The 26,341-nt window shown below is 47.2% G+C and overlaps 1 protein-coding gene and 1 non-coding gene across 2 annotated transcripts; one reads left to right on the top strand and one right to left on the bottom strand.

The window, feature by feature from the left end:
• Nucleotides 1-10,267: 10,267 nt before the first annotated feature.
• LOC123628967 lies at nucleotides 10,268-10,329 on the top strand. Its single transcript, XR_006731842.1, has one exon. It is a non-coding gene; the product is annotated as a U7 small nuclear RNA (small nuclear RNA).
• Nucleotides 10,330-17,588: 7,259 nt separating this feature from the next.
• On the bottom strand, nucleotides 17,589-19,433 carry SOWAHD (sosondowah ankyrin repeat domain family member D). The gene has a single exon (XM_045538746.1). It carries the CDS (start codon nucleotides 19,156-19,158, stop codon nucleotides 18,181-18,183), a length of 978 nt encoding a protein of 325 aa, XP_045394702.1. The 5' UTR covers nucleotides 19,159-19,433; the 3' UTR covers nucleotides 17,589-18,180.
• Between the last annotated feature and the right edge of the window lie 6,908 nt (nucleotides 19,434-26,341).

Here is a 26,341-nt window from a genome sequence, read left to right as displayed (position 1 = left end):
CCTCTCTCAGAGGGTAATGAGGATGAAATGCAATAATGCACTAGAGCACTTGGCTCCATGCCTGGCTGTAGGAAAAGGAGAAGAGGAGTGGGGAGTGAGCAAAGTGAAAGTTTTTCTGTCAGTTCCCTCAATAGCACACAAGGTGGCTGAGAGAGGGAGGTCCTCATGGCAGACAACTTGGGCAAAGTCAGGCAGAGCCGCCATGCAGTTGGTGCTCTAAGGCAGCTGCTAGATAGATGCCAGTTCCCTTCCAACACCAGGATTATAATTTGGAGGGGTAGAGTAACCCTTCAGGGCCTCAATTAGGCCTAGTGTTGAATCCCAGCTCTATCACTGAACCAGCTGTGGGAACTTGCTCTCTTAAGAGACTTATATCCAGAATCATACCTCAGGGTATGTAAGGATTGAATGATAATGTCTGCAAATGATCAGTTCCACCACGTTCTCCCATTTTACAGATGAGAAAAAGGTTCTATAACTCTCATTCCTGCTAATAGGAATTAACAGTTTTTTGAGTGCTTGTAACATGCCAGGTAGCTGCTGTTAGCAGGAATGGGAATGAGAAGTAAATTGAACAGGGAGTAGGTTTTGTAAATTCTTAGAACAGGGCAAAATATTAACCATTTACCCTTCCTGGATGGTGTTATTAATATATTCAGGAGAGTTCATCCAACAAACACCAAGCGCCTACCCATGCAAAGCACGGGAACCAGAGGCAAATAGGACCTGCAGGGGAGTCACAGCCAAGGCTGCCCATGCGTATATGCCTGTGCACACCCTGTAGGTGTGTCTCTGGGAATGGAGGGAGGGAAAAGTGGCAGACATTCATCCAGGAAAACTCATCAGGCTGGCCTAAGTAAATGGTCTGGCACGGTCAGATATCAGGGGTGATTTTGCCCCCAGATGACATTTGGCAATGTCTGAAGACATTTTTGGTTGCAACAACTTGGAGGGGAGGAGCCACTGGCAGCTAGTTGGTAGAAGCCAGAGATGTTTCTAAATATCCTACAGTGTACAGGACTGTCCCCCACAACAGAATTATCTGGCCCAAAATGTCGATAGTGCTGAGGTAGAGAAACCCTGGTCTAGTAGCACCGCAGCCAGCCACAGTGAGCCTTTTGAGATACAAATCTGATCAACACACCACCACCCCTACCTCCACTTGCTTCACACTGTTCTTGGGATAAATCTCACTCCTTAAAATGCTCCAAAAGGAGCACAGTGGTGGCTCTTACCCCCTCTTCACTCACTAAACTGGATACAGGCACACTACTCTCTTTGTCCCTCAAAGCACCATGTGCTATTCCTTCGACCTGGAATATTCTCGCTCTTCACTTGGTTAATCTCATTCATCTTTCAGGTCTTAACCTACTTGTCACCTCCACAGGGAGACCTGCCCTGACTTCCTACCCCCTCTTCCTCCAATCCAGTTAGGTCCTTCTGCTTAGCACCTCTTAAATCACCCTGTTGGTTTCCTTCACAATTGTAACTGTAAAGATATATGTGTGGTCAGTTAATTGACACCTGCCTCCCTCACTAGACTGTGAGCTACAAGGATAGACCCAGAAGAGTATGTCCTGCTCATTGCAGTTTGCTCTCACCTAACAGCATCTGGCACAGAGGAGGTGCTCAGTAAATACATTTGTCGAATGAGCAAATGAGTGAGTCAATGGATGGAGCGGGAAATGGACTTGCGAGTGAGCAACAGCAGTACAAAACGTGTGCCTTAGCGCGTGTGTATACAGTGAGTGAAGGAGCAGTAACTCTTGCCTGAGGAGTCAAGGAGGAACACCTCACCCAGGTTCACAAGAAGGGAACGTGTCTGTGTGTGTGTGTGTGTGTGTGTGTAAGCTCACATATGCACAGTTGGTAGGTAGCAGGAGTTTAAGTCACTAGGGAAGGGATCTAGAGCATCAGGCACGGGCAGATCATGACTCTCAGGTATACTGGGAGGTGGGAATGATACTGTTCTCTGGGGCTGCAGGTTGGGGAGCCAGTCATCGCTGCTCACCCTCTGTAGGAACATCTCTTCCTCCACACGGAGGAGATGGGCCAGCCCCTGCACTTGCAGTATGGTCACTGACAAGGCCACTTGGGGCTGCAGGTCCAAAGCTGTTGGTGGGGACTGTGGCAGAAGCAATAGGCCTGGACTTCGCTTACAGCCCTGACCCTAAAGGAAACTGTTCTCTTGATCAATTGGAATAAATTAAATTCTGGCATAGCTGATAATACAAATGGTTTGGAGAAGTCTCGTAAAGACAAAGATAGGCACATATAACAGTAGCAGTGAGGGAAATGATAAAAAATACATCAAAAAAGCAAACACCTAGGCCGGGCGCGGTGGCTCACGCCTGTAATCCTAGCACTCTGGGAGGCCAAGGCGGGTGGATCGCTCGAGGTCAGGAGTTCAAGACCACCCTGAGCAAGAGCGAGACCCCCGTCTCTACTAAAAATAGAAAGAAATTATCTGGCCAACTAAAATATATATAGAAAAAATTAGCTGGGCATGGTGGCGCATGCCTGTAGTCCCAGCTACTCGGGAGGCTGAGGCAGGAGGATCGCTTAAACCCAGGAGTTTGAGGTTGCTGTGAGATAGGCTGATGCCACGGCACTCTAGCCTGGGCAACAGAGTGAGACTCTGTCTCTAAATAAATAAATAAATAAATAAATAAAAGAAACAGAACATGATCAGCATCCTAGAAGCCCCTCCATGGGCCCACTTTCAGTCACCATTATCCTCAAGCATAGCCACTGTCCTAGCATCTAACAGCACAGATTAGTTTTGCCTGTTTTTGCATTCTATATAAATGGAATAATGAACTTTCCATGTTTGTGTCTTGCTTCTTTTGCTTACCATCACATGAGATTGATCCATGTTGTTACACGCAATTGTAGACCATTCTGTGTAATGTTCTAGTATGTGAATACACCATAATTTATTTCCCCATTTTCCTGTTGGTAGGCAGGTAGATAATTTCTTGTTTGGGGATTTTATGAATAGTGCTACTATGAACATTTTTGTACATATCTTTTGTCCAGTATATATGTGCATTTCATTACAGGTGATTTAGTTTGCATTTTTATGCTTCTCAGGATGTATACACATAACGAAAATGTGTTTTTGGTTTTTTTTGAGACAGAGTCTCACTCTGTTGCCCAGGTTAGAGTGCCGTGGTGTCAGCCTAGTTCACAGCAACCTCAAACTCCTGGGCTCAAGCGATCCTCCTGCCTCAGCCTGCCGAGTAGCTGGGACTACAGGCATGCGCCACCAGGCCTGGCTAATTTTTGCCATATATATTTTTAGTTGTCCATATAATTTCTTTCTATTTTTTTTTTTTTTTTAGTAGAGACGGGGTCTCACTCTTGCTCAGGCTGGTCTTGAACTCCTGACCTTGAGCCATCCTCCCACCTCGGCCTCCCAGAGTGCTAGGATTACCGGCGTGAGCCACCGCGCCCTGCCAAAAATGTGTTTTATAATGAGTAAAAAGCTAATTAAAATATCCACAATGAGCATGTATTTATAATCAGAAAAAAAAACTTTTTTTAAGATTAGGAAAATTTAGAGGCCAAGGCCAGGAGTCTGAGACCAGCCTGGGCAACATTGCAAGACCCCACCTGTATAAAAAAAATTAAAAATTAGCTGATCATGGTGGCACGAGTCTGTAGCCCTAGTTACTCAGGAGGCTGAGGTGGGAGGGATTGCTTGAGCCCAGGAGTTTACAATTACAGTAAGCTATGATCACACCACCATACTCCAGCCTGGATGACAGAGTGAGGCCCTGTCTTTTTTTAAAAAACAAAAGAACAGGGAAATTAAACTTAACTTTAGGGTTAGAGTACAGACACTCACTACTTTTTTTTAAAAAAGCAAAAGAGGGGGAACTTACCACAAGCCTTCAAAGGTGTGTCATGGAACCCAAGGGAAGTGGGCAACCAGGCTTCCAGAAGAACCAGAACCAGGGCCTTGAAAGCCATTTGAGAAGCCCGGCAGGCTGCTTTCCGTCTCTGGGTCTCGTACTCTACTCAGCTTCTTTCTGTATGTCTACTTCACTTTTGTTCCTCTTGGCGGACCTGCTTCCTCTGCTTCTCTGTACACAAGGCCAAATATGGCCTCCTCTCTGTCCTCAGGTCTGGCAACCAGTGGAAATGGATGGGAATTGCTGAATCCCAACAGCAAGATCATGAATGAGAAGGAGAGCCCAGTCGGCCCAACTTGGGTCATGTATCAGTCAGGAGTCAGTAACTATGGCTGACAGGGCCGGGTCATGCAGAAGCTTGACTGCCCTGTGGGTGGGCTGAGCAGACATCCCCAACAGCATCTACTCTGAGCTCCCTTGGAGAGAGAGAGACCAGGCACTAGCCCTGGCGTTGTCTGAAGAAATCCCTTACCTGTGTGCGCTGTTGACCCCGTCTGTTCGCTTCTGTTCTCTCAGTGCTTTATACAGTCCTTTGTGCTGATTTTTAAGTCTGCTTTTCTGTGGATATTTTGAGAGGCTTCCAAGGATATGGAAACGTGGGAAAGATGGCATATCATATATACAAGGGATATCCTGAAACAAATTAGACAAATTTAGGAGCTGTGGGATTTAAAAAAGACATGCATACCCTTTTGACCTAAGACCTAATTCTTGGGTTTGGGCTGCAGGCCAGCTAGGAGTCCAAGCTGGAATCAAATGTTACCTCTCTCCAGAGACTCACTGCGACTCCCACGTTCTTATCAGGAGCTGCTAGTTCCAGAGGAAGTTTGGGAATGCCTTATGCCTTATGGCCTGGCATCTGTCTCTGAGTGTTCTCTGAGACACATATTTTGATGGGTTCCAAACAGCCCAGGGCACAGGTCACTTTTTCTATTGTTATTAATTCATTATTACGGTTATGATTCAAAGCATTAAAAAATTAACCATAGTTCGGCTGGGCGCGGTGGCTCACGCCTGTAATCCTAGCGCTCTGGGAGGCCGAGGCGGGTGGATTGTTTGAGCGCAGGAGTTTGAGACCTGCCTGAGCAAGAGCGAGACCCCGTCTCTACCAAAAAGACAAGAGGATGTGAGGGCGATCTGGCTGTGACATCTGTCACCCCATTGATTGCCAGGGTTGATTCGGCTGATCTGACTGGCTAGGCGGGTGTCCCCTTCCTCCGTCACCGCTCCATGTGCGTCCCTCCCGAAGCTGCACTCTCAGTCGAAGAGGACGACCTTCCTCGATAGAGGAGGACCATTCTTCCGTCAAGGGTATATGAGTAGCTGTGCTCCCCTGCTAGAACCTCCAAACAAGCTCTCAAAAAGACAAAACAAACAAACAAACAAACAAAAACAACCCAGCCAGGTATTGCAGCACTTGCCTGTGGTCCCAGCTAACCTGGAGGCTGTGGCAGAAGGATCACTTAGAGCCGGGGAGTCAGAGGGTGCAGCGACAATGGCGCCATTGCGTTCTACCCAGGGAGGCGAGTGAGACTCTGTCTCAACAAAAACAAACAAGGCAACTGAGCAGCCCTCCTCACAAACCCCACGCCTTCATATTCTGAAAAATTAATAAAAAAAAATTAACTGTAGGGAAAACATGGTATATGAGAACTCTGTAATATTCTTGCAATTTTTCTGCGAATCTAAAACTGTTCTAAAACAAAATGTTTATTTAAAAATAAAATAACAAATCAAACACCTAAATCTGGAGTGACATTGATTAAGTATGCATTTGAAAGTATGGTGCTCAAAAAGGCATGCTAGTGGGAGAGCGCAAAAGTTGTTGAACTCCACTGATAATGTCTACATCATAAACACTTGCCTTAACTTCTGTCTATATGGGTTGCTTCCCCATAGATTGATAGAGAAAATGTCCTATTTGTAGGAGGTCTGGTCTTGTAGTTAATGCATGGGGGCCGCACAGTGAAATGGAGTGACTAACAGAGCTTTGAAGCTGGCCAGGCCTGGGTTTACATCAATACCTCTCACTAGCTGGGCAACTTTAAGGGAGTTACTTAACCTTCCTGAGCATTCATAAAATAGGAGCTTATAATACTGTGCTATAGACTTGTGCCTTCAATGAGGTGATGTGTCAAAGGTGCCTGTCCTATTAATAAATGGTAGCAATTCATCTGTAAGAGTTTCTGGTGTAAACCTGTAACCGATATTTTTTCTTCTTCCTTTCTTTTTCCTGTTTTTTTCCCCTTCCTCCTTTCTTCCTCTCCTTCCTCCTTTTTTTCTTTGGACAGAATTGGGGAGGGAGTAGACAGTTTCTGTTTCAACAGGCAGTTAACAGAAAGCTCACAGTGGCGTAGATAAGCAGGCCCAAACTGAAAACTGAAAGTGGATGGATAATAAATTGCCATAAGACTCCCTAATTTATTAAGGAAGTAGAAGTCTGGAGCCAAGTGCTATTCTTAGGAAATAGTAAAGGGTCCCAAGAAGAAGATGAGGATGTTCATCTCCTAATAGGAACACTTAAGAGTCATATTCATCTATGATACTTAACAATTTTTCTTTTTTGAGACAGAGTCTCGCTTTGTTGCCCGGGCCAGAGTGAGTGCCGTGGCGTCAGCCTAGCTCACAGCAACCTCAAACTCCTGGGCTCAAGTGATCCTCCTGCCTCAGCCTCCCAAGTATCTGGTGGGACTACAGGAGTGCACCACCACGCCCGGCTAATTTTTTCTATTTTTAGTTGTCTGGCTAATTTCTTTCTATTTTTAGTAGAGATGGGATCTCACTCTTGCTCAGGCTGGTCTCAAACTTCTGACCTCGAGCGATCCTCCCACCTCGGCTTCCCAGAGTGCTAGGATTACAGGCGTGAGCCACCGGGCCCGGCCTATCATAGTGTTATAACTGCAATGCTAGAGAAGTATTCACAAGGGCCAAGGGAAGTATTCTGAACTTACGTATTTTAAATAAAAAAAGTCTGATTAGGACTGATACCAAAAGAGTATATGTTCCTAGTGTGAGGTGCGTATTTATATATTTTAATGACCAAAGTGACATTCATATATGTTTGTAATATGCATACACATATATTTAGTATGTAATTTGGGAACCTCAGGATGATAACACTTCATGAGAACAAAAGCTTTGTGCTTTAAAAGATAGTATTTCACTGGCATTTTGAAGACTACTAGAGACAGTATTTGTTCTGTTATCTATTGCTGTGTAACAAACTATCCCAAAACTTAGTGACCTAAATCAAACATTTTGTTTCCATCATCATTTTGTGGGTCAGGAACTTAGGATGGCCTTGGCTGGTTGGTTTGTTTCTGGTCCAGTGGGGACAGCAGAGGCTGAAGGATCTACTTCCAAGATGTCTTCTTCACCCACATGATGGGGGGCTTGTTGTTCCTTGGCCTTCACTCTCTCTCTCTCTCTAATTGGCATCTCATCCTTCATGGCCTCCCTATGCGGCATGGGCTTCTCACAGCATGGTGATCTCAGGGTCTTTGACTGCATACATGGCAGCTGGCTTGATTGAGTGTTCCAAGAGAGAAGAACTGGAAGCTGCCAGTCTCTTAAGACCTGGGCCCTGAAACTGGCACCATTAGTGGTGTGGTTGCACAGGGCCCTGTGCAAAGTTAGATGCTCTGCTGTTGCCATATTGAAATTTTTAATAATTTTTTAGGCTGGGCAGGGTGGCTCACACCTGTAATCCTAGCACTCTGGGAGGCTGAGGCAGGAGGATCGCTTGAGCTCAGGAGTTCGAGACCAGCCTGAGCAAGAGGGAGACTCCATCTCTACAAAAAATAGAAAAAATTAGCTGAGCATGGTGGCAGATGCCTGTAGTCCCAGCTACTTGGGAGGCTGAGGCAGGAGGATGGCTTGAGCCCAAGAGTTTGAGGTTGCTGTGAGCTATGATGATGCCACTGCACTCTAGCCTGGGTGATAGAGGGAGACTCTGTCTCCAAAATAATAATAATAAAAATAATTTTTTAAAAAGGGTCCCACATTTTCAGTTTGGGCTCTGCAAATTAGGTAGCTAGTCCTGCCCAGCCCAGGTTTTCTCCTGTATTTTATTGGTCTAAGCAGTTACCGAACTCATCCAGATTCAAGGGAAGGAGATATAGAGCCTACCTCTCAGTGGTAAGGGTATCAAAGAATTCGTGGTCATCTTTAATCCATCACAGCATGGTATAGGATAGGGGAAAGAGCACTGGAGTCGAGAGATCTGAGGCTTAGTCCAAGTTGTACAGCCACAGCTAGCCTGCCATTAACAAACCACGTCAGCTTTTGGGACTTCAGTTTTCTTCAGTTTGAAATGAGGAAATTGGACTTAATCTCTAAGCTCTAAAGTCATGAACCCATAATGCCACATTTGTAACTCTCTAATGTACATCTCACAGGGTCCCCCAAAGGGAAAAGGGCATGGGAACAGAAGGCAAATGAGCTACAAAAAAAAAAAAGCTATTATTTCATCAGAAAGCTGGCAGATCTAAATTCAAGGTCAGCTGCCTCCGACTCCCACTTGTTCATTCCACAAGCACCCATTACAGGCTACAAACGAAGCAGACACATAGTGCTGGGTGCTGGGTGCTAGGCTGCGGCAGTGAGCCACATGGACCGGCCCACGTGCTCACAGGCTCATGGCCTATGGCGGGCAGAGGAGAGTGCAGACAGTTACAGCCCAGTGCTGAGCGCTGTGCTGAGGAAGGCACTAGTTGTTTGGGCATCTGAGCATGGGACAATGGGAGGGGCCAAAGAAGAGCAAGTGGAGCCCGGAGGCAGAAGAGGAGTTAGGTTTGGGGGGTGGGGCTGCAGGGTGGAGTGTGGTAGGTTCATCAAGATAAAGCTGGGAGGAACTGAAAGTCATTGTGTGGCAGGAGTGTAGAAAGGGGACTTACTGCATTCAGGGGTGGGGGAGAGGATGCCCAGAGGAAAGGAAGTAATGATGAGGGGAGAGGCTGGAGAGGCAAGCGGGGACCAGATCATAAGGTCTTGAGAAAGATCTTGAATTCTATCCTGAGGCCAAGAGAAACATGAAAGATTCAAAATTGGGCAAAAATCCTAATCCTATAGGATTTAGGTTTAAGAAATCATCGAGGGATTTATGCTCTCCCTCTTTGAGAGAGGAGTATTTACATAAATTATTTGTAATTTTTTAAACATTATTTTTATTTTTAGAGATGGGGTCTCGCTCGTGCTCACGCTGGTCTCCAAATCCTGGCCTCAAGCAGTCCTCCCACCTCAAGGTCCCAGGGTGTTAGGATTACAGGCGTGAGGCACCACGCCCGGCCCGATTATTTGGAATTTTTCTGCATGGGAGGTTTGTCTCTTCTTTCCCATTTATTTATTTATTTATTCAAGCATTTCTTTATATTAATATGAACTTATGGATATTTATTTTATACTTTGTGTTATAATCCAGTATTGCCCCAGATCTAGACTCAGCTGTTTTTGCAATGAACCAAAGAGAATGGTATTAGAAACTAAGATCTGGGGCCGGGCGCGGTGGCTCACGCCTGTAATCCTAGCTCTGGGAGGCCGAGGCGGGTGGATCGCTCGAGGTCAGGAGTTCAAGACCAGCCTGAGCAAGAGCAAGACCCCGTCTCTACTAAAAAACAGAAAGAAATTATCTGGCCAACTAAAAATATATACAGAAAAAATTAGCCAGGCATGGTGGCGCATGCCTGTAGTCCAGCTACTCGGGAGGCTGAGGCAGTAGGATCGCTTGAGCCCAGGAGTTTGAGGTTGCTGTGAGGAAGCTGACGCCACGGCACTCACTCTAGCCCGGGCAACAAAGCGAGACTCTGTCTCAAAAAAAAAAAAAAAAAGAAAAGAAACTAAGATCTGGGTGCTAGGTGTGCTCTATTTGAATTCATTTTAATCTGATCACAAGCCTCTCGTACTGGGGTGTAATATGGTTGCTTTTTTAAAATCAGTCTAGATTCAACCAGATAAGCAGAACCCATAGGAGATATACATACATATGAAGAGATTTATTGCAAGGAACTGGCTTCTGTGATTGTGAATCCTGACTAGGCAAACAGGAAATTTCTAAGGCAGGCCATAGGAAGGGTAGACTGGACTTCACAGGCATGGGCTGTGCACAGCCTGAGGCTGCTGTCCACACGTGGAATTTCTTTTCCTAGGGAAGCTCAATCCTGCTTTTAAGGCTTTTCAGCTAATCGAATTAGGCCCACCCCGGTTATCTAGGATAATCTTCCTTATTTAGAGTGAACTAATTGTGGGCTTCAATTACATCTACAACATACCTTGAGCACAACACCTAGATTAGTGTTTGCCTGAATAACTGGGACCTAGACCCTAGCCAAGCTGATATATCAAAAAACTATCAGAAGTGTTGCAGCTCTTTTAGAATTTGTCTAGCAGGTTTTCTGGTCCTCACCATAAGACCCCCCTATAAAAAAAACAAAACTATCACAATCGTGTCTTTAAAGTGTTCTAAATCCAGGAGCACCTCATTTGTTGACCGTGTTCCATAAAATGTATGTTTCTGGATTACTGAAGAGTTCCCCTTATGAACCAAATCTTTTAGACTGCTAACTCTTTAGGATGTATCACAAACTACTCTGCCTTTTTCCACTGCAATACTAAATACTTGAATCTGTTTGTAATGATCCCGGGTCCCCAATGTAAACATCTTTTATCACATTGAGTTAACAGGGATGTCTCAGGGCCTCCGAGGCCTGGAAGACTCCTTACCTCCACACCAGGGGACCTAATTTCTCTAGTCCTTTTAGTTCCTCTGTCAACTGTCTGTCTGTTTATGTACTTCCTCCCGCTTCCTTCCCTTTCTGAAGGCTGCCACTTCTCACTGCCACCAGCCTGACTCTCTCTCCTACACACTATGTACAACTAACTTTCCTGGGTAACTAGAGCTGTAAGAGAAGTGGACACAAAATGCTGTGGGAAGAAACCTCTGTCATATAGGTCTCTTTCTGTCCTTGAGGCTGAGCCAACTGTTAAATATGAAATAGACTGACGAAAAACGGTACGCAAAATGAATGCTCATATTTTTGTCCTGGGTACTGGCGGTGCAAGGAAAAATAAGAGCTGATACATTTTTTCTTTCTTTAATTAACTCAATAACTGTGTGTGTTCTCTCTGCTTTTGAGTATAAGAGGCATTTACCTCTTGTTCTGTTTTATTTATTTATTTATTTATTTATTTATTTATTTATTTATTTATTTATTTATTTATTTATTTTTGAGACAGAGTCTTGCTTTGTCACCCGGGCTAGAGTGAGTGCTGTGGCGTCAGCCTAGCTCACAGCAACCTCAAACTCCTAGGCTCAGGCGATCCTCCTGCCTCAGCCTCCCGAGTAGCTGGGACTGCAGGCATGTGCCACCATGCCCGGCTAATTTTTTCTATATATTTTTAGTTGTCCATATAATTTCTTTCTATTTTTAGTAGAGACGGGGTCTCGCTCTTGCTCAGGCTGTTCTCAAACTCCAGCCTTGGCCTCCCAGAGTGCTAGGATTACAGGCCTAAACCACCACGCTGGGCCTCAGGCTGGTTTTGATTTGCATTTCCTGAAGGACTGATAAGATTGAGCAGCACCTTTTTGTATGCTTATTTCATTTGCATATCTTCCTTGGGGAAATGTTTATTCAAGTCCTTTGTCCATTTTAAAATCTGGTTGTTTATATTTTTGTTGATGAGTTGTAGGATTTCTTTTTAAATTTTTTAAATTAAAAAAAATTTGGGGGCGGGCATGGTGGCTCATGCCTGTAATCCTAGCACTCTGGAAGGCTGAGGCAGGTGGATTGTTTGAGCTCAGGAGTTCGAGACCAGCCTGAGCAAGAGCGAGATCCCCGTCTCTACTAAAAAAATAGAAAGAAATTATATGGACAACTAAAAATATATATAGAAAAAATTAGCTGGCCATGGTGGTGCATGCCTGTAGTCCCAGCTACTCTGGGAGGCTGAGGCAGTAGGATCGCTTAAGCCCAGGAGTTTGAGGTTGCTGTGAGCTAGGCTGATGCCACGGCACTCTAGCCTGGGCAACAGAGTGAGACTCTGTCTCAAAAAATAAATAAATAAATAAATAAAATTTTTTTTTAGAGGTGGGGTCTTGCTCTGTCACCCAGGCTAGAGTGCAGTGGTGTGATCATAGCTCACTGCAATCTTGAACTCCTGGGCACAAGTGATCCTCCTGCCTCAGCCTTTCAAGTAGCTAAGACTACAGGCATGCGTCACCAGGCCTGGCTAATTTTTAAAAATTTTTTGTAGAGGAGGGGTCTCACTATGTTGCCCAGGCTGGTCTCAAATTCCTGGCCTCAAGCAATCCTCCTGCTTTGCACCCCTCCCCCAAGTGCTGGAATTACAGGTGTGAGATACTGTACCCTGCCAGGAGTTCTTTATATATTCTTGATACCAGGCCCTTATTAGATATTAATATATGTTTGCAAGTATCTTTGTCCATTCTGTGGGTTATCTTTTCACTTTCCTGATAGTTTATTTTTCTTTTCTTTTTTTGTTTTTTAGACAGAGTCTTGCTCTGTTGCCTTGGGTAGAGTGCCAGGGCATCAGCCTAGCTCACAGCAACCTCAAACTCTTGGGCTGAAGTGATCCTCCTGCCTCAGCCTCCAGAGTAGCTGGGACTACAGGCATGCGCCACCATGCCTGGCTAATTTTTTTCTGTTTTTTAGTTGTCTGGCTAATTTTTTCTATTTCTATTTTTAGTAGAGACAGGGTCTCACTTTTGCTCTCACTTTTGCTCAGGCTGGTCTCAAACTCCTGACTTCAAGTGATCCTCCCACCTCGGCCTTCCCAAGTGCTAAGCCACTGCACTTGGCCAAAGTCCAACTTACCTCTTTCTTCATTTCTTGTGCTTTTGGTGTCAAATCTAAGATTCCATTGCCAATCAACAACTACTGAGCATTTTCCATGTACCAGGAACTAGGGATTTCATGGTGAATAAGACAGCCTTGGTCCCTGTCCTCATGGAATTTGAGTCTAGTAGGGGAAGGGGAGATATTAATCTAATAACTGCATGAATAACTTATCAATTGTGATTTGGACAATGAAGAAGCTGAATGAGTATAGTGGATGGATGCTAACTTAGCCTGGGGGGCAGGGAAGACTTCCCCAAGGAGGTAACATTTAATCTGACATCTTCAGGATGAGTGGGAGTGGGCCACGTGAAAGGGTGGGGCAAGGAAGAGAGGGAAGAATGTCTCTTGACAGGGAATAGCATGCAGGAATCCCAGAGTTCAGAAGAACATGACTCTTGGAAGGATCAGCAAGGAGGACTGAGCAGCTAGAGCAGAGTGAGGGAGGGTGAGTGGGGAGAGATGGAAGGACTCTGGGAGAGAATGTAAAGTGAAAAGTTTACAAAATTTCATCCTGGTAAATACGGGCAATTAAAGCTGTAGGTCATGGGACTAGAGAAGACAGTTTCATGCATAAGGAAGTAGCCAACATTGTCCAGTGCTGCCAAGAAGTGACCTAAAATAACAAATTGGATTTGGCAGATGGGAGGTACTAAGGTGTGAGTGTATGCATGCCTCCAAAATTCATATGTTGGAACTTAGCCCCATGGTGATGGTATTAAGAGGTGGGGCCTTCCAGGAAGTGATTAATTCACTTAGTGATTAAGGAATGGGATCGACGCCCTTCTAAAAGAGGCTTCAGAGAGCTGCCTGGCTCCTCCATTTCTTCCACCATGTGAGGACACAGAGAAGGTGCCATAAATGAGGAATGGGCTCTTGCCAGACACTGAATCTGCTGGTGCCTTGCTCTTAGACTTCTAAGCCTCCGGAACAGTGAGGAATAAATTTCTGCTCTTTATAAATTACCCAGTCTAAGGTATTTTGTTGTAGCAGCAGGAATGCACTAAGACAAGAAGACATCATGGGGAACTTCCTAGAAGCAATTGCTCTGGCATGATGGAGGCAGAAGCCAGAATGCAAAAAGTTGAGGAGTGAATAAGGGGTAAGGAAATGGGGACAGTGAGGGGAGGGGGCCTCTCTGTGGAAGGGCTTGACTATGGAAGAGAAGAGAGAGACCCACAAGCTTGGGCCAGAAGGCTGGGGGAGGCTTGAGCTTGCTTGTCACCCAAAGTGACACTCCTAGTAGTGACTCAATAAATTTATTGTCTGTTGCACTGAACTGTTGAAGATACAGGAGAGAGACAGTTGATGGCAGTAGACGCTGGGAGGAGAGGGGCTTGAGAGCATGAGTGAAATCTTGGAAGAGGTCAGGCATGCTCCTCTCTTACAACGAAGGGAAAGAGGGAAGACAGGGAAGTTGGGTGTGGAGTATCTGGCATGTTGGCTGGGGCCGGCATGGGGCATTTCTATAGATGAATAGGGTTAGGAGATGAAGAGCTTGCATACTTTTATTCTCTTCAGAGGATTTCAGGTTTAGCTCTGACTCCAGTTTATGACTTTATCTGGAAACACTATCTAACATATTTCATCTTTGTTGGGCACTAAGTTGCTTTTAGTGGATGGAGAACAAGTAAGTTAGCTCATTCCCATTATGCCTAAAGTAAAATACATAGGTCATCAAGAACATCAGCAAAGGAGCCGACATCTCCTTTGAGGAACAGCCACTCCTCTGGCACAGATGGAAAATAACTTGCAATAAACATGAACACATTTAAAGCTGACATAATGCAGGTAAACCACCAGATCCCTCCTGGACTACCTTGGCATATAATACAGTTTCACCACAAGAGCCTGCTGCACCCCTTTCAATTCTTTCAAACAGCTATTTCCTATTCCTGATGTGTTACAATGTTGCACATACGTTATCTCAAATCTTCAGAACAACCCAGCAAGGGAGATTATATTGTTTCCATGTAACTGGGAATAGTAAATGAATAAATAAATTTAACGGGGAAACTGCAACTCACAGAGGCCAGCAAGTTGCTCAAGGTCACTAATCAGGAGTCAGGATTTGAACTCAGGTCAGGCTGAACACTTTCCACTCCAACGGTGGTTTTGAATTTTGCTCCAGGGGCCACTGTGTACAACTGTCTGTCTGGAACAGAGGTAAGGAGTGGGGAGGGAAGGTCTCAACCCAGCTTCAACCTGGGAAGCTCCACATTTGTCAGATTTACACTTGGGGCTTCTAGGTAAGCTTCCTGAACAAAGGGTTTGGAGGAGAAGCAGTTTGAAAGGCACTGCCCTCGCAGGGGGCCCTGAGCCTCTTGGGCTGAAGCCTGGCTTCTCTTGAAGCGTTGCTCCAGAACTGCTTTGCTATGTGATGCATTTGCCTCCAGTGTTGTCCCCTGACACGTCCATCCTCCATGTGAATGCCAGAGTGATTTTCCAAAATCTCATTATGCTACTCCTCAGCTTAGAAACCTCCCATGTTTCCCAACTACCTTTTGGCGAAAATCTGTTCCTTTTAGTATGGCCTGCGAGACCCCTAGTGATCTGGACCCCCAGCCACATCTTTAGCCTTGTCATTAACCACTCCCCAGCTCCTACCTTCCTGTCAAACTGGCTGACTTACAGTTCCTGGAACTTGCTACATCCACTGGCCAACTCCCACTCACCCCTCAAGCCTCGGATCAGGCCTTACCTTCTGCCCCAAAACCTTTCCTGCACCTCTCTGCCTGTGGTCAGGCCCTGCCCTCTGTGTGCCCTCAGCGCCCCTCCTCCACCCCCACGCTTACCTGTTACAGCCTTGCTTCTCTCTCCTCTTCTTGCTCAGACCCCTTGCTACAATGCAGTTTTGCATCATCTGCTCAACTCAGCTTCGCTCCCGTGGAAAGAGATTTCTCAGGGAATTTGCTCTTTCTGTTGGGGTAAGCATACCAGTCTTGCCTTGTAAAGCATACCAGAAATGCCAAGGGCTTGATGTTAGGCATGGAGAGTTTTCAGCATGGGAGTTTGTCCCCTGGAGCCAAACCTCAATTTTACATGGAGGAGGTAGGCTAGGCAGTATCACATGATGTGAAAAATCTGTGGAGAAGAATAGCTGACTACAGGAAAAACTATAGAAAGCCGCTTTCAAATCTTCCAGCTGACTTGGTTTTCATTTTGGAAAGAGCAGGGTGGATGCTTGTCTCGGGTCCCCAAATCTGCTCATAGTTAAGATGCTTAGGTTCAAACTTTTCCTATAAAGAGGGGACTACTGTTATAAGTGTCCTCTGAATGCTCAGCACACACCAATCTTTTCACCAAGCCAGAATTCTGCAGACTCAGCCATGTGGCAGGAAGGCCCTGCCCTGACAGCCTTCACCAAGCCCAAACCACCTTGGCAGCCGTCAAGGGGGAGGTTGTGGAGCAGAAGCCACGGTCCTGCATCGGTTAGCCAGTCTGCATCTATAAAATGGGCACAAGGGTTGGGGGGTGTTAATGCCAGATGCCAATACCTAATGCCAGTATCTGGAAGCTGCTTGCCCTCCCCTCTTCAATTATCCAAGAAAAGTTCATTTAGGAGAGAAAGGAAGTGCTATATTACACTGTGCAAATATGTTTAAGGTGTAGTTCCTAGAGACATGGGACACGCTGAGAACAGCAACAGGGTTTGGATCATTTCATGGATGAAAAAGACCCTAACGGGTTATTAAGGGAAGGTAGGAAAGTTTTGAGCACAGAGGGGACAAACAGGCCCACCAGGCAGGGATGAAAACCTCAATGGATGGGGCTCAGGGTGGCATTTCTGGGCTATTCTGTGTTGACTCTTTCTCCTTGGTGTTCAAGGATTGAGATGAGGGCAGGGCACTGGGTGACACATGCCTATAATCCTAGCACTCTGGGAGGCTGAGGCAGAAGGATCGTTTGAGCTCAGGAGTTTGAGACCAGCCCGAGCAAGAGCAAGACCCTGGCTTTACTAAAAAAATAGAAAGAAATTAGCTGGACAATTAAAAATACATAGAAAAATTAGCAGGGCATGGTGGTGCATGCCTGTAGTCCCAGCTACTCGGGAGGCTGAGGCAGGAGGATTGCTTGAGTCCAAGAGTTTGAGGTTGCTGTGAGCTAGGCTGACACCAGGGCACTCTAGCCCAGGCAACAGAGTGAGACTGTCTCAAAATAAATAAATAAAAATAACAAGGATTGAGATTAGAGGGCTGGGGAATACAACAGTCCATTGCAAAGGCTACCCAAGCCTCCAGGGATACAGTGCTGTTCCCTGTACTGCTCTCCAAGGCAGCATGGGTCTCCAGCCACCGACAGATTTTTCCTCCTTTCAGGCTGAGTCAACCTCCTGTATTCTATTTAACTCATGCAATTTCTGAATGGGGGCAATTTTCCAAACTACAACTTATGTATTAAACTTAACTTGAAAAATGCTGATGAGGAAAGCCCTAGCTTGGAAAAAAGTGTCAGCAGGTGTGTCTCATTGGAGGGCACAGGTCAAGGTAAGTTACATGACTCACCAAGAAATATCAGAAATGTAAATTTGGAGATTTTTCCCCTTTACCATCCCTGGGCCCTCCCCCCGACACACATGACAACTCCTCTAGGATGAAACTGGTGCCCAAGGCCAGACCTAGCTGCCAAAGAGCTCCGGAGACAGGTGAACTGTGTGTCTCTCCTCAGAGCCAAGTGGCAGTAGCTCCTTCAGTGCACAGCTCTGGCCATTTGCTTCCAGAATGAGGCCCAGAGCCTGCCCTGGATCCCTAGCTCATGGCCGTGGGTTGGTGACCTCTTGCCTGCAAACATATGCAGCTTCTTCCTCTGTGGTTAATTAACAAAAAGGCACTAGAAGGTCAACTTTGTCACGTGAATGGAAAACACATTCCACTTTAATAAACTTAAGAAGTCTTCCGTGCTACATTAGAAAAGGTACCGGTAAGGCCTGGGTAGTCTCAGGAGCAGGATGCCAGGGGCTGACTCTACCTGCCGTGCAAGACCCGCCAATGGCCAAGTGAGGCCGGCAGAGTTTTACGAGTTTCCTCTGCATCCTTGGTTTAGTCATTCTTCCAGCGAATGTTTCCTAATAAACCCAGCGCTTCCGCCTGCCCAGGAATGGCTACTGGAAGCTTAGCTTGGAATCTCCCAAGCAGGACCACGCTCCCTGCGCCTAACTCCTTAGTCCTGTAGCAGCTTGGGGACTTGGCGCCAGGCTGGCTAGGTCCGTGGAGCTCTCTAGTCCCCAAGTCCTTGTGGCCTGTGGTTGCAGGAGACCTGGGACAGGTACCTGAGTCGGGCCCCGACGTGGTCTGCTCCTTGCAGGCCCAAGCTGCATTCGAGGTGCCTCTCCTTCGGTGGAACCCGGGAAAACCGAGAGCAGAGGCCTCGCCGCAGCGTCGCGGCCCCTCCGAGCTCTCCAGTCTCTGTTGCCCTCAACGGTTCTGGAAGAAGGGGAACAGCTGGCGGAAAAGGCCTTGAATTTGCGCCACGCGGCTGCCCGCGGCGTCCTTCTCCCTGGCAGACAGCGTCGCCGCTCTCGTGTTTGTTCCCACGGCCGTCGCGCCCACGGCGCTCGGGGACCGCCTGAGCGTCCACGCGGTGCCGCCGCTGCTGCTGTTGTTGTTGGCGTTTTGGCGCTCGCTGTCGCCAGCCGTCTCCCAGTCCTCGGCCCCCGACAGCTCCCGCAGATTCCGAGGCGCATCGGGTGGCAGGTAGTGGCAGGGCCGGTTGCCACTGTGGTCGCGACGCGTGGGGTCAGCACCCAGGGCGCCCACCAGCACCTTGATGACCATGTCGTGGCCCTGCAGAGCCGCCAGGTGGAGGGGCGTGAGGCCGCCGCTGCCTGGGACGCTCACGTCGAGCCGCAGCCCCCGGCGCTGGGCGAAGTCGTGTAGCCAAATGAGCTCTTCGTGGCGCCCGTGCTTGGCCAGCCAGTGGAGCACTGTGTAGCCGGTGATCGGGTCGCACCGCAGCAGCAGCCCCGGATCAGCCTCCAGCAGCTCCTGCAGCACCTCGAGGCGGCCCTCGGCGGCCGCCAGAATCCACGCGTGCTCCCGCGGCTCCAGGCACAGCCCGCTGCCGCCCGGTCCGCTCGGCCCGCCGGGCCCGCCCGGGGACTGCTCCTCGGCGCGCTCCTCCGACAGCCACCCGGCAGGAGCCGCCCCCTGCAGCCCCAGCAGCTCCCGCAGCGCTCCCCGCCGGCGCCCCGAGCCCGCTCCCGAGAGCATCAGCGTGCCGTGGAAGGAGGGCTTCCGGGAGGCGGCGGCGGCGGCGGCGTTGCCCCGGTACCTGCCCAGGCTGCCGGAGTCCGCTCTCGAGGGGCGGGGCTGCGGGGCGCTCCGCAGGCTCTGCTCGGTCGGCGCGGGCGAGGCCTTGGGCGCCGGGTTCGCGGCCCCTCGGGGCTGGGCCATGGTCTTGCAGCTGCCGCCGCGGCCGTCCTACTGCCTGGCGTTCGCAGCCCTTCCCGGGCCCCACGGGCAGAGGAACTGGCGCTGGCGTTGGGGAAGGAAGAGGCTTGAGCAATTGGGTTCGGAGGGAGGGAGCAAAGGAGAGGAGGAGGGAGGGAGGGAGAGAGCTGGGGGAGGGCCCCCGCGCGGGCGGTGGCGGGGAGGGGGCGTGGAAGGGTGGGAGCACCGGCCAAGTCCCCAGGGCAAGCCCCGCTCCAGCACCCGGGGTATCGCGGCCAGCGCAGCTCCCCCGGGTCGCGGGCGGCCCCGCCCCAAACGGCCAGGTGAGCCCGGCAGCCCCGCCTCCGGCGCGGCGAGTGCTGCGGAGCGGCTGGCGCGGGGGCGGGCTGGGAGCCGGCCCGCTGCTCTCGAAGCCGGGGTTGTCCTCAGCATCCCAGCAGCTGCTGGGGTGGAGAGGCTCTAGGGCGCCCCCTCTCCGGCGGGCTGAGCTGGGCTCCCAGCCCCGGCCCCCGAGAGCGCGATTCTTGAGCTCCAGGGCGCTGGCTCCCCGCCCCCTTCCTTCGTCCTTTCCTCTTATCTATTCAGGAGTCTCCCTGCACTTTGTCCCGGAGCCGCCTTTGTCCCGCGCCTAGTATTCACGGAGGCAGCTTGGTCGCCCCATGTGACTCTGGCTTGTCTGCCCTGCCCTTTGTGCAGCCTTGACCCTCCACGCAGCGCCCGGGGCTGCCCGGGATTCCAGGGAACTGAGAAAGGGCGTTCCCTTGCTGCCCCGGCTCCCGATTCCGCTCTCCGCTCTCTTCTGCCCTCCTTGTTAACTTTCCCAGGTTGAAGTAACAGCTTACAGGTGGTTCTAAGCCTGAGCCAGAGCGGGAACGCCCTGCCCTCTTCAGATATGCATCCCTGCCCTCTCCCTGAGGGACCTGCTATCTACAAATTCAGAGCTTAGGGGCTTTTTAAAAAAGGAGGATATTATATCTTTTTTTACTCCTAACACCAGCATCCCTTTTGCTCTTCCCTTCCCTCAATAAATGCTAGTTCTTGCCTCTGCCCCCCACCATGTTAAGAAGTTCAGTCAGTGAGCAACAGGGAGCCATAGAAGGTTCTTGAGCCAGGGAGGGTCACAGCCATGATTAAGTGTGTTAGAACGATGATTGAGGGAGAGGCAGAGACAGGAAGCCAGGAGACTGTTCCAGCAGTCTAGGCCAAGGGGGATGCGGGTTCAGGCCAAGCCAGCCCACTCCCCTGGGCCCACCTGTGACACCAGTGATGGAAAGTGCCAGAGGCTTTTCCTCCTTGACCCTCATATATTTGGGACCAGCCCTAAATATCTTGAGCTTTCCTTCATGACAGCTTATGCATTTGTAATTCATTTCTGAACATTTACTATGTGCCAGATGCTGTGTTTGATGCTTTACATATATTAACTCTTTTAATCTCCCAATGACCTTAGGAGCTAAGTGTCATTACTATCCTCAGTTTGCAGAGAGATTAGGCCACTTGCTCAAGGTCACTCAGCAGGAAGTGGCAGAGCAGGTCTGTGTGACACCGTAGTCTTTGTTCTGGCATAGGGGACTGGCATTCAGCCAGGCTTATCAAGTGCAAATCACTCACACAGGCCCCAAATTCCAGCCAAACGGATGGACTAGTCATAACCTGAGCATATCTATAACTTGCCCTCCTCTACATGGAATGCCCCCCTCACAGCACCTGAAGTTCTCCCTGTCTGTCAAGGTTGGCTTCAGTTGCCACCTTGTCCAGCAAGCCTCCTCTGATTACCCCAGCCCAGAGCAACCCCTCTCCTTCCTTCTGTTTCTATGACTCCTTTGGCACTCAGGATAGACTGTCTTTTGTCACATTTCTCTCCTTTCTCTGACATGCCAGTTAAACTATAAACTCTTAGACAACCATATCATACAATCTTTGTGCGTCTAGTAGGTACCCAAGAAATATTAATATTAATATTTGTTACCTTGTTCTGCTTTGGCAGCCTGAGAAAATGTGATTGTGTGCGTGTCTGTTGGGGGGAGGGTGCATCCCTGTTTCAGACTGAATCTGCAGGATGCCAAAAGCAACTCATAGATTTGGTTAATTCATGAAAAAAAGAAAATAGTGATTAAGTGGTTTCCTCACTGAGCCACCTAGCCAAAGCCACCTCCTGGCCTTTGCTGATTCCTCAGACACCAAACCCAGGCCCAGAGTGGGCCCCAAGCTTTCAGGCTTTCATTTTCAAAATGAACCCTGAGTGACAAGCAGCTACTTCCGTTGTCTGGAAACTCCCCTCTGCAGCCCCAAATCTGTAAACACCAAATCACACACATACACGCATACTTGCAGAATATGCAAACAGCTACAGCAGTATTTTTTTAAAACAAAATGGAGAATGCAGGATGGAGGAATGCTTGGACTTTTAATTTTCCTCACCACTAAGCAGGCAATTCTCTTCCCTATCAGCATTAATAATATCTCTGGTTCCAGTTCAAAGACTGTAAAGGCAGCTGCCTGACCAGTGCCACAGACCCATGACGCACGTGCCCTTGCTTAACTCTGTTGCCAGAGACCAAAGCCACGGTGCCTCCATAGCAACTCATTTCATTTTTACTTTGCAAGTGCTTTCTACCCTAGGTCACCAGCTATATACACTAGTCCCCAGAACCACAGCACCAATCTCTATTTCAGTAGAGAGGGTCTCTGGAATTTGATACCAGGGAGTGGGGTAGAGGAACTGGGGAGCAGAAAGGTTAATAGAAACCACCTAAAACTAAAATTCCAGTCACCTGAAACATCTGCTACACCTCCAAGGGTGTGGGGCAAAAACCCCTGAAGCCCTTGGAAATGACCTCCCAAGAAGTTGAATGTAGGGTGGGTATTTGCATTGCAAATGGTGATACCTGGTGTCTTTTCCAAATAGCAGCCTCTCTAATATATTTACAGGTTTGTTTACCGGTAAGTATACTAGAGCCTGGACTATTAGAACTAGAAGAGATCTTAACATTTCATTGATCTTTATTTTCCAGATGAGGTTTAACTAACTGTCGGAGAGGGTGGCACGAGGCAGAGACACTTAAAGCTGAAGTGTTAGGTGTACGTCAAAAATCAATCTGGATGCAGAGAGAGCAGCTCAGAAATCTTACTGGAAGTCAGTTGGGAATCATAATTGATCTGCAAAAATTTAATTGACATGCATCGTCTCAGGAACATGCCCCTTGGGTTGTTACAGCGAGTGTTACAGCGAGTGGTCCCAAGGACAAACCAAGCGGCACACAGAGAGTCAGAGAATCAAGGTTTATTCGCCGGCGGGCTCAGAGGGGTCTCGCCACCAAATTCTGAGCCCCGTCTACCCAATTTTTCCCACTTTTATTAAGTTGGGGTGGTCCAAGGGGTTGGGGGGTGGGTCTCAGGTGATTAATGCCCGCCAGGTAAATAGGTTAGTTTATGTGGCAGATAATAGGTTAGTATTATGTTGATTAACTAATGGGCCAGTGTTAGGTTAGTATTATGCTGATGCGGGTCTTCCCTGAGGGGTGGGGGTCTCAGGTGGCTGAGGTGCCAAGTAATAGATGGGGGTTTTCCTTATCAGGTGAAACCAAAGCCTTCGCTGCTCTCAGTGGAGTTTGCCAGGGGGGCTTATGGATTCAGAAGAATCCATGGGTACAAAACAGGCAAGAGGGGGACATGTGGAATATGGGAAGTAAAGCCCATCAGACTTCCCTAACCCTCGGTCATTGAGAGAATAGGGAACATTCTTGAGGTTCCAGATATAGAATGTAAGTTTCCTTTCCTCCAAAGGCCTGTGCTTGTATCATCACATGATTCTCAATGAGAGAGAAAGCTGCTTTCTCTCTGAGTGTGAATGTGTGTGCAAGAGAAGGTGTTTGAGTGTGGGGGGGATGTGTGTGTGTGTGTGTGCACTGCCGGACGTCACTATCTCTGGTTGCCATATTCCCCTTTCCAAATTCAAGGCTTTACAGGAGGAGACCTCATTTTGGACACCTTTTTACTTAGGCTGTGGAACAAGTCATGTTTAGTAAACACTTCTTTCCTGGTGCTTTGGAATTACTCCCCCCCCCCAGGCCTTTAGTAAAACCTGACGTACCCAATTAGAAAAAAAAAAGTTACAATCTTATTTTGATAGCTAGGTAAGCTTGGAATAGTAGAAGTTGGTAGGAGCAAGTTGACACATTGTGAGCCACAAGATTAGGAAGGGGGTGGGCAGGGAGCAGGAAGAAATCTTTAGGCCTGAGTGGAAGCAGGAAATGTGCCTAAGACTCGAGCTGGAACGACTTAAATGGAGCCCAGCGGTCAAATATGGGCCCTGAAGTGTGACGAGAAAAAAATTTCCATTACACACTTTATTGATACTGCGATTAAGAGAATGCCACATCCTGGAAAAGACCTAACGTATTACCATGTGGAGACACATGAGGGCGCTCTAACCAACTAGCGAATGAGAAACCCAGAAAGGCCGGGCAGGTTTCAACCAGAGGGGAAAGAGGCATCGTAGGCCCTTTGTTGATGTGAATTCAGGCTTCTACCCTGGAACAGGCTGCTCACCTTTGGCCCTTAAGGAGCTTCAAGGAAGGAGGTACTAGCACCAGGGGCTGCGGTGAGAAAGCCCTGTGTCATCTTGAAGAGAACGTGAACAATCTGGAGAGAGAGGGAGTACAGTGAGCAGTACAAAGTGGTTCCTTTATTCAAGAGAATTTGGCTTCTGTAATATGTAAGGCTTGGAATCATGATCTCTTAGCGGTTTTCGGAGTGCTTTTTTATTTTTAAGTAGCTCTTTGACCCAGGCAGCAAGCCTGTGAGATATGTAGAGAAGAGAGGATTTATATCCAATTCACACACAAGGATGAGGGAGGTTAAGTGAACTGCCAGAGTCACATGGCTTGAAAGTGGCAGAGCAGGGTCTGTGCTCATGCCTCGGTGTCATGCTCCTTACTGTACATTTGGGTACAGTGGGCGAGGACAGCTCTCTGCAAAATTGTGCGGTAAGTGAATGTTTTCCTTGGTGCCTTCAGCCTTCCATTTCTGACGTCCAGGTGTCCTGTGCCCCAAATCTTCCAACGCAGCACTCTGTGGTACTAATGATAACAGCTACCTACTGCTAACTGAGCACTTAAGTAACTGGCAGGCCTTGTGCCAGACATTAAATATGCACTATCGTACGTGAATGGTCATAGCAACACTATTCACAATAGCCTAAAGGTGGAAACAGCCACAATGTCTATCAACGGATGAATGGATAAACAAAATGTAGTATATCCAGACAATGGAATATTATGTGGCCATAAAAAGGAATGAAATACTAACACATGCTACAACAGGGATGAACCTGGGAAACATTATGCTAAGTGAAGGAAGCCAGACACAAAAGTCTCTTCTGATTTCATTTGTGAGATGTCCAGAAGAAGAACCTTAGAGACAGAAAGTAGGTTAGCGGCTGTCAAGGCAGGAGTGTGGGGGAGGCGGGGAGAATGGAGAGTGCTTGCCAATGTGTATAGGTTTCTTTGGGGGTGTTGAAAATATTCTGGAATTAGTGGTGATGGTTGCAGAACCTTGTGAATATACTAAAAACCACTGAAGTGTACACTCTCAAATGGTGAATTATATGGTATGGGAATTATATCTCAATAAAGCTATTGCCAAAACGGTGCATTGTCTCCCTTAATCTTTATAACAACTCTGGGAGACTAATGAAAAACTGAGGCCCAGTGAAGTTGATTGGTCATGTTCACTCAGCTAGTAAGTGGCAGGGAACCCATCCAACTTGGCCTTATTCCAAGGTTCGTGCCTTTAACCATCATGTTACACTGCCTCTGATATATCTATTTATCTGTATGTATGTGTGTGTTTATATATACATATCATATATAGAGAAGATATTGTAAAGGCAACACTCATTGAAGACTTATTATGTGCCAAGCACTGTGCTAAGTGTATTACACTCATGATGCTTAAAAACAGGCCAGACGCTGTGGCTCACACCTGTAATCCCAGCACTTTGGGAGGCCAAGGCAGGAGGATTGCTTGAGCCCAGGAATTCAAGACCAGCCTGGGTAACATGATGAGATGCCGTCTCTACAAAAACAAAAACAATTAGCTGGGCATGGCACAAGAATGTAGTCCTAGCTACTGGGGAGGTTGAGGCAGGAGGATCCCTTGAACCCAGGAGTTCAAGGTTACAGTGCGCTATGATCCCACCACTGCACTCCAGCCTGGGTGACAGAGCAAGACCCCATCTCTAAAAAGAAAAAAAAAGTAGATACTATTATAGCAATGATCTCCTGACATTTTTTTTTAATTTTGCACTCTTATAATAAATATTTTGAGCAGGTATTCTCAATATTTGAGTGTTTTGTAATTTCAAAATGACATATGTATATTACTCTACCAATATACTATGTATATTATAAAGCATACACAAAAATGAAATTTTTAAACAATGAGACAAAAATGAAATAAAAATATTTTAAACTATTTTATATTTTTATAATGCTTGTAGTACAAAAACTATTTGGATATTCTTTAAAATGTCATTATTAATTTTTACACAAGAGAATGTGATTGCATGTGTTTCATTTTTTTAAAATCTTGGGTCAACACTGAAATACAGCTCAGCGAAGGTGTGGTCCTAAGTTTAGTTTACTGCAGCACTAGGTTTCAGTGTCTGTGGTAGATGAGGAAGATGTCTTATAAAGACACACAGTTCCAAATGGAAAAAAAATTCATTGGCTGGGCTTACTAAGGTCATGATTCTCATTTTTCAATTCCACCCGCCAATTATGCAAAGGTTTCTGATGAAATTCATCTGGTAAACATTTACCTTTGCTGATGGCAATCATTTGTTCTTGCAAAACAATCAGCAGTTGTTGCACTTTTGTATTTTTAACAAATGTATTCAAAACCCACAAAAACTCTCCATTTGAAAGATGTTAAAAGAGGTTAGGAATTTTCATTCCCAAGTTTTTAAGCATGCAGATTTGAGAGGTTTTTTTAGTATGCTATTTACATCATTTTGTGCCACAAAATGATATAACAATGAAAACACAAACATCCATTTTCCCAATGTTTTCTCCCTGTTTCTTTCCAAAGCAGTTATTTTCTCACTCATTGTTAAAATATCAACTTTACCTTGACGAGCTGGGCTAGTTGTGTTTATTATCATTTTTTTTAAAGTCCCCTGATT

This window comes from Lemur catta, chromosome X (genome assembly GCF_020740605.2).
Source record: "Lemur catta isolate mLemCat1 chromosome X, mLemCat1.pri, whole genome shotgun sequence".
NCBI lineage: Eukaryota > Metazoa > Chordata > Mammalia > Primates > Lemuridae > Lemur > Lemur catta.
The sequence above is the reverse complement of the archived record's forward strand: the minus strand, read 5'-3'. Positions and strand labels throughout refer to the sequence as shown.

Bases quoted from the DNA above. Each gene is read 5' to 3' on its own strand.
- SOWAHD (XM_045538746.1), bottom strand. From the start codon at position 19,158: ATGGCCCAGCCCCGAGGGGCCGCGAACCCGGCGCCCAAGGCCTCGCCC.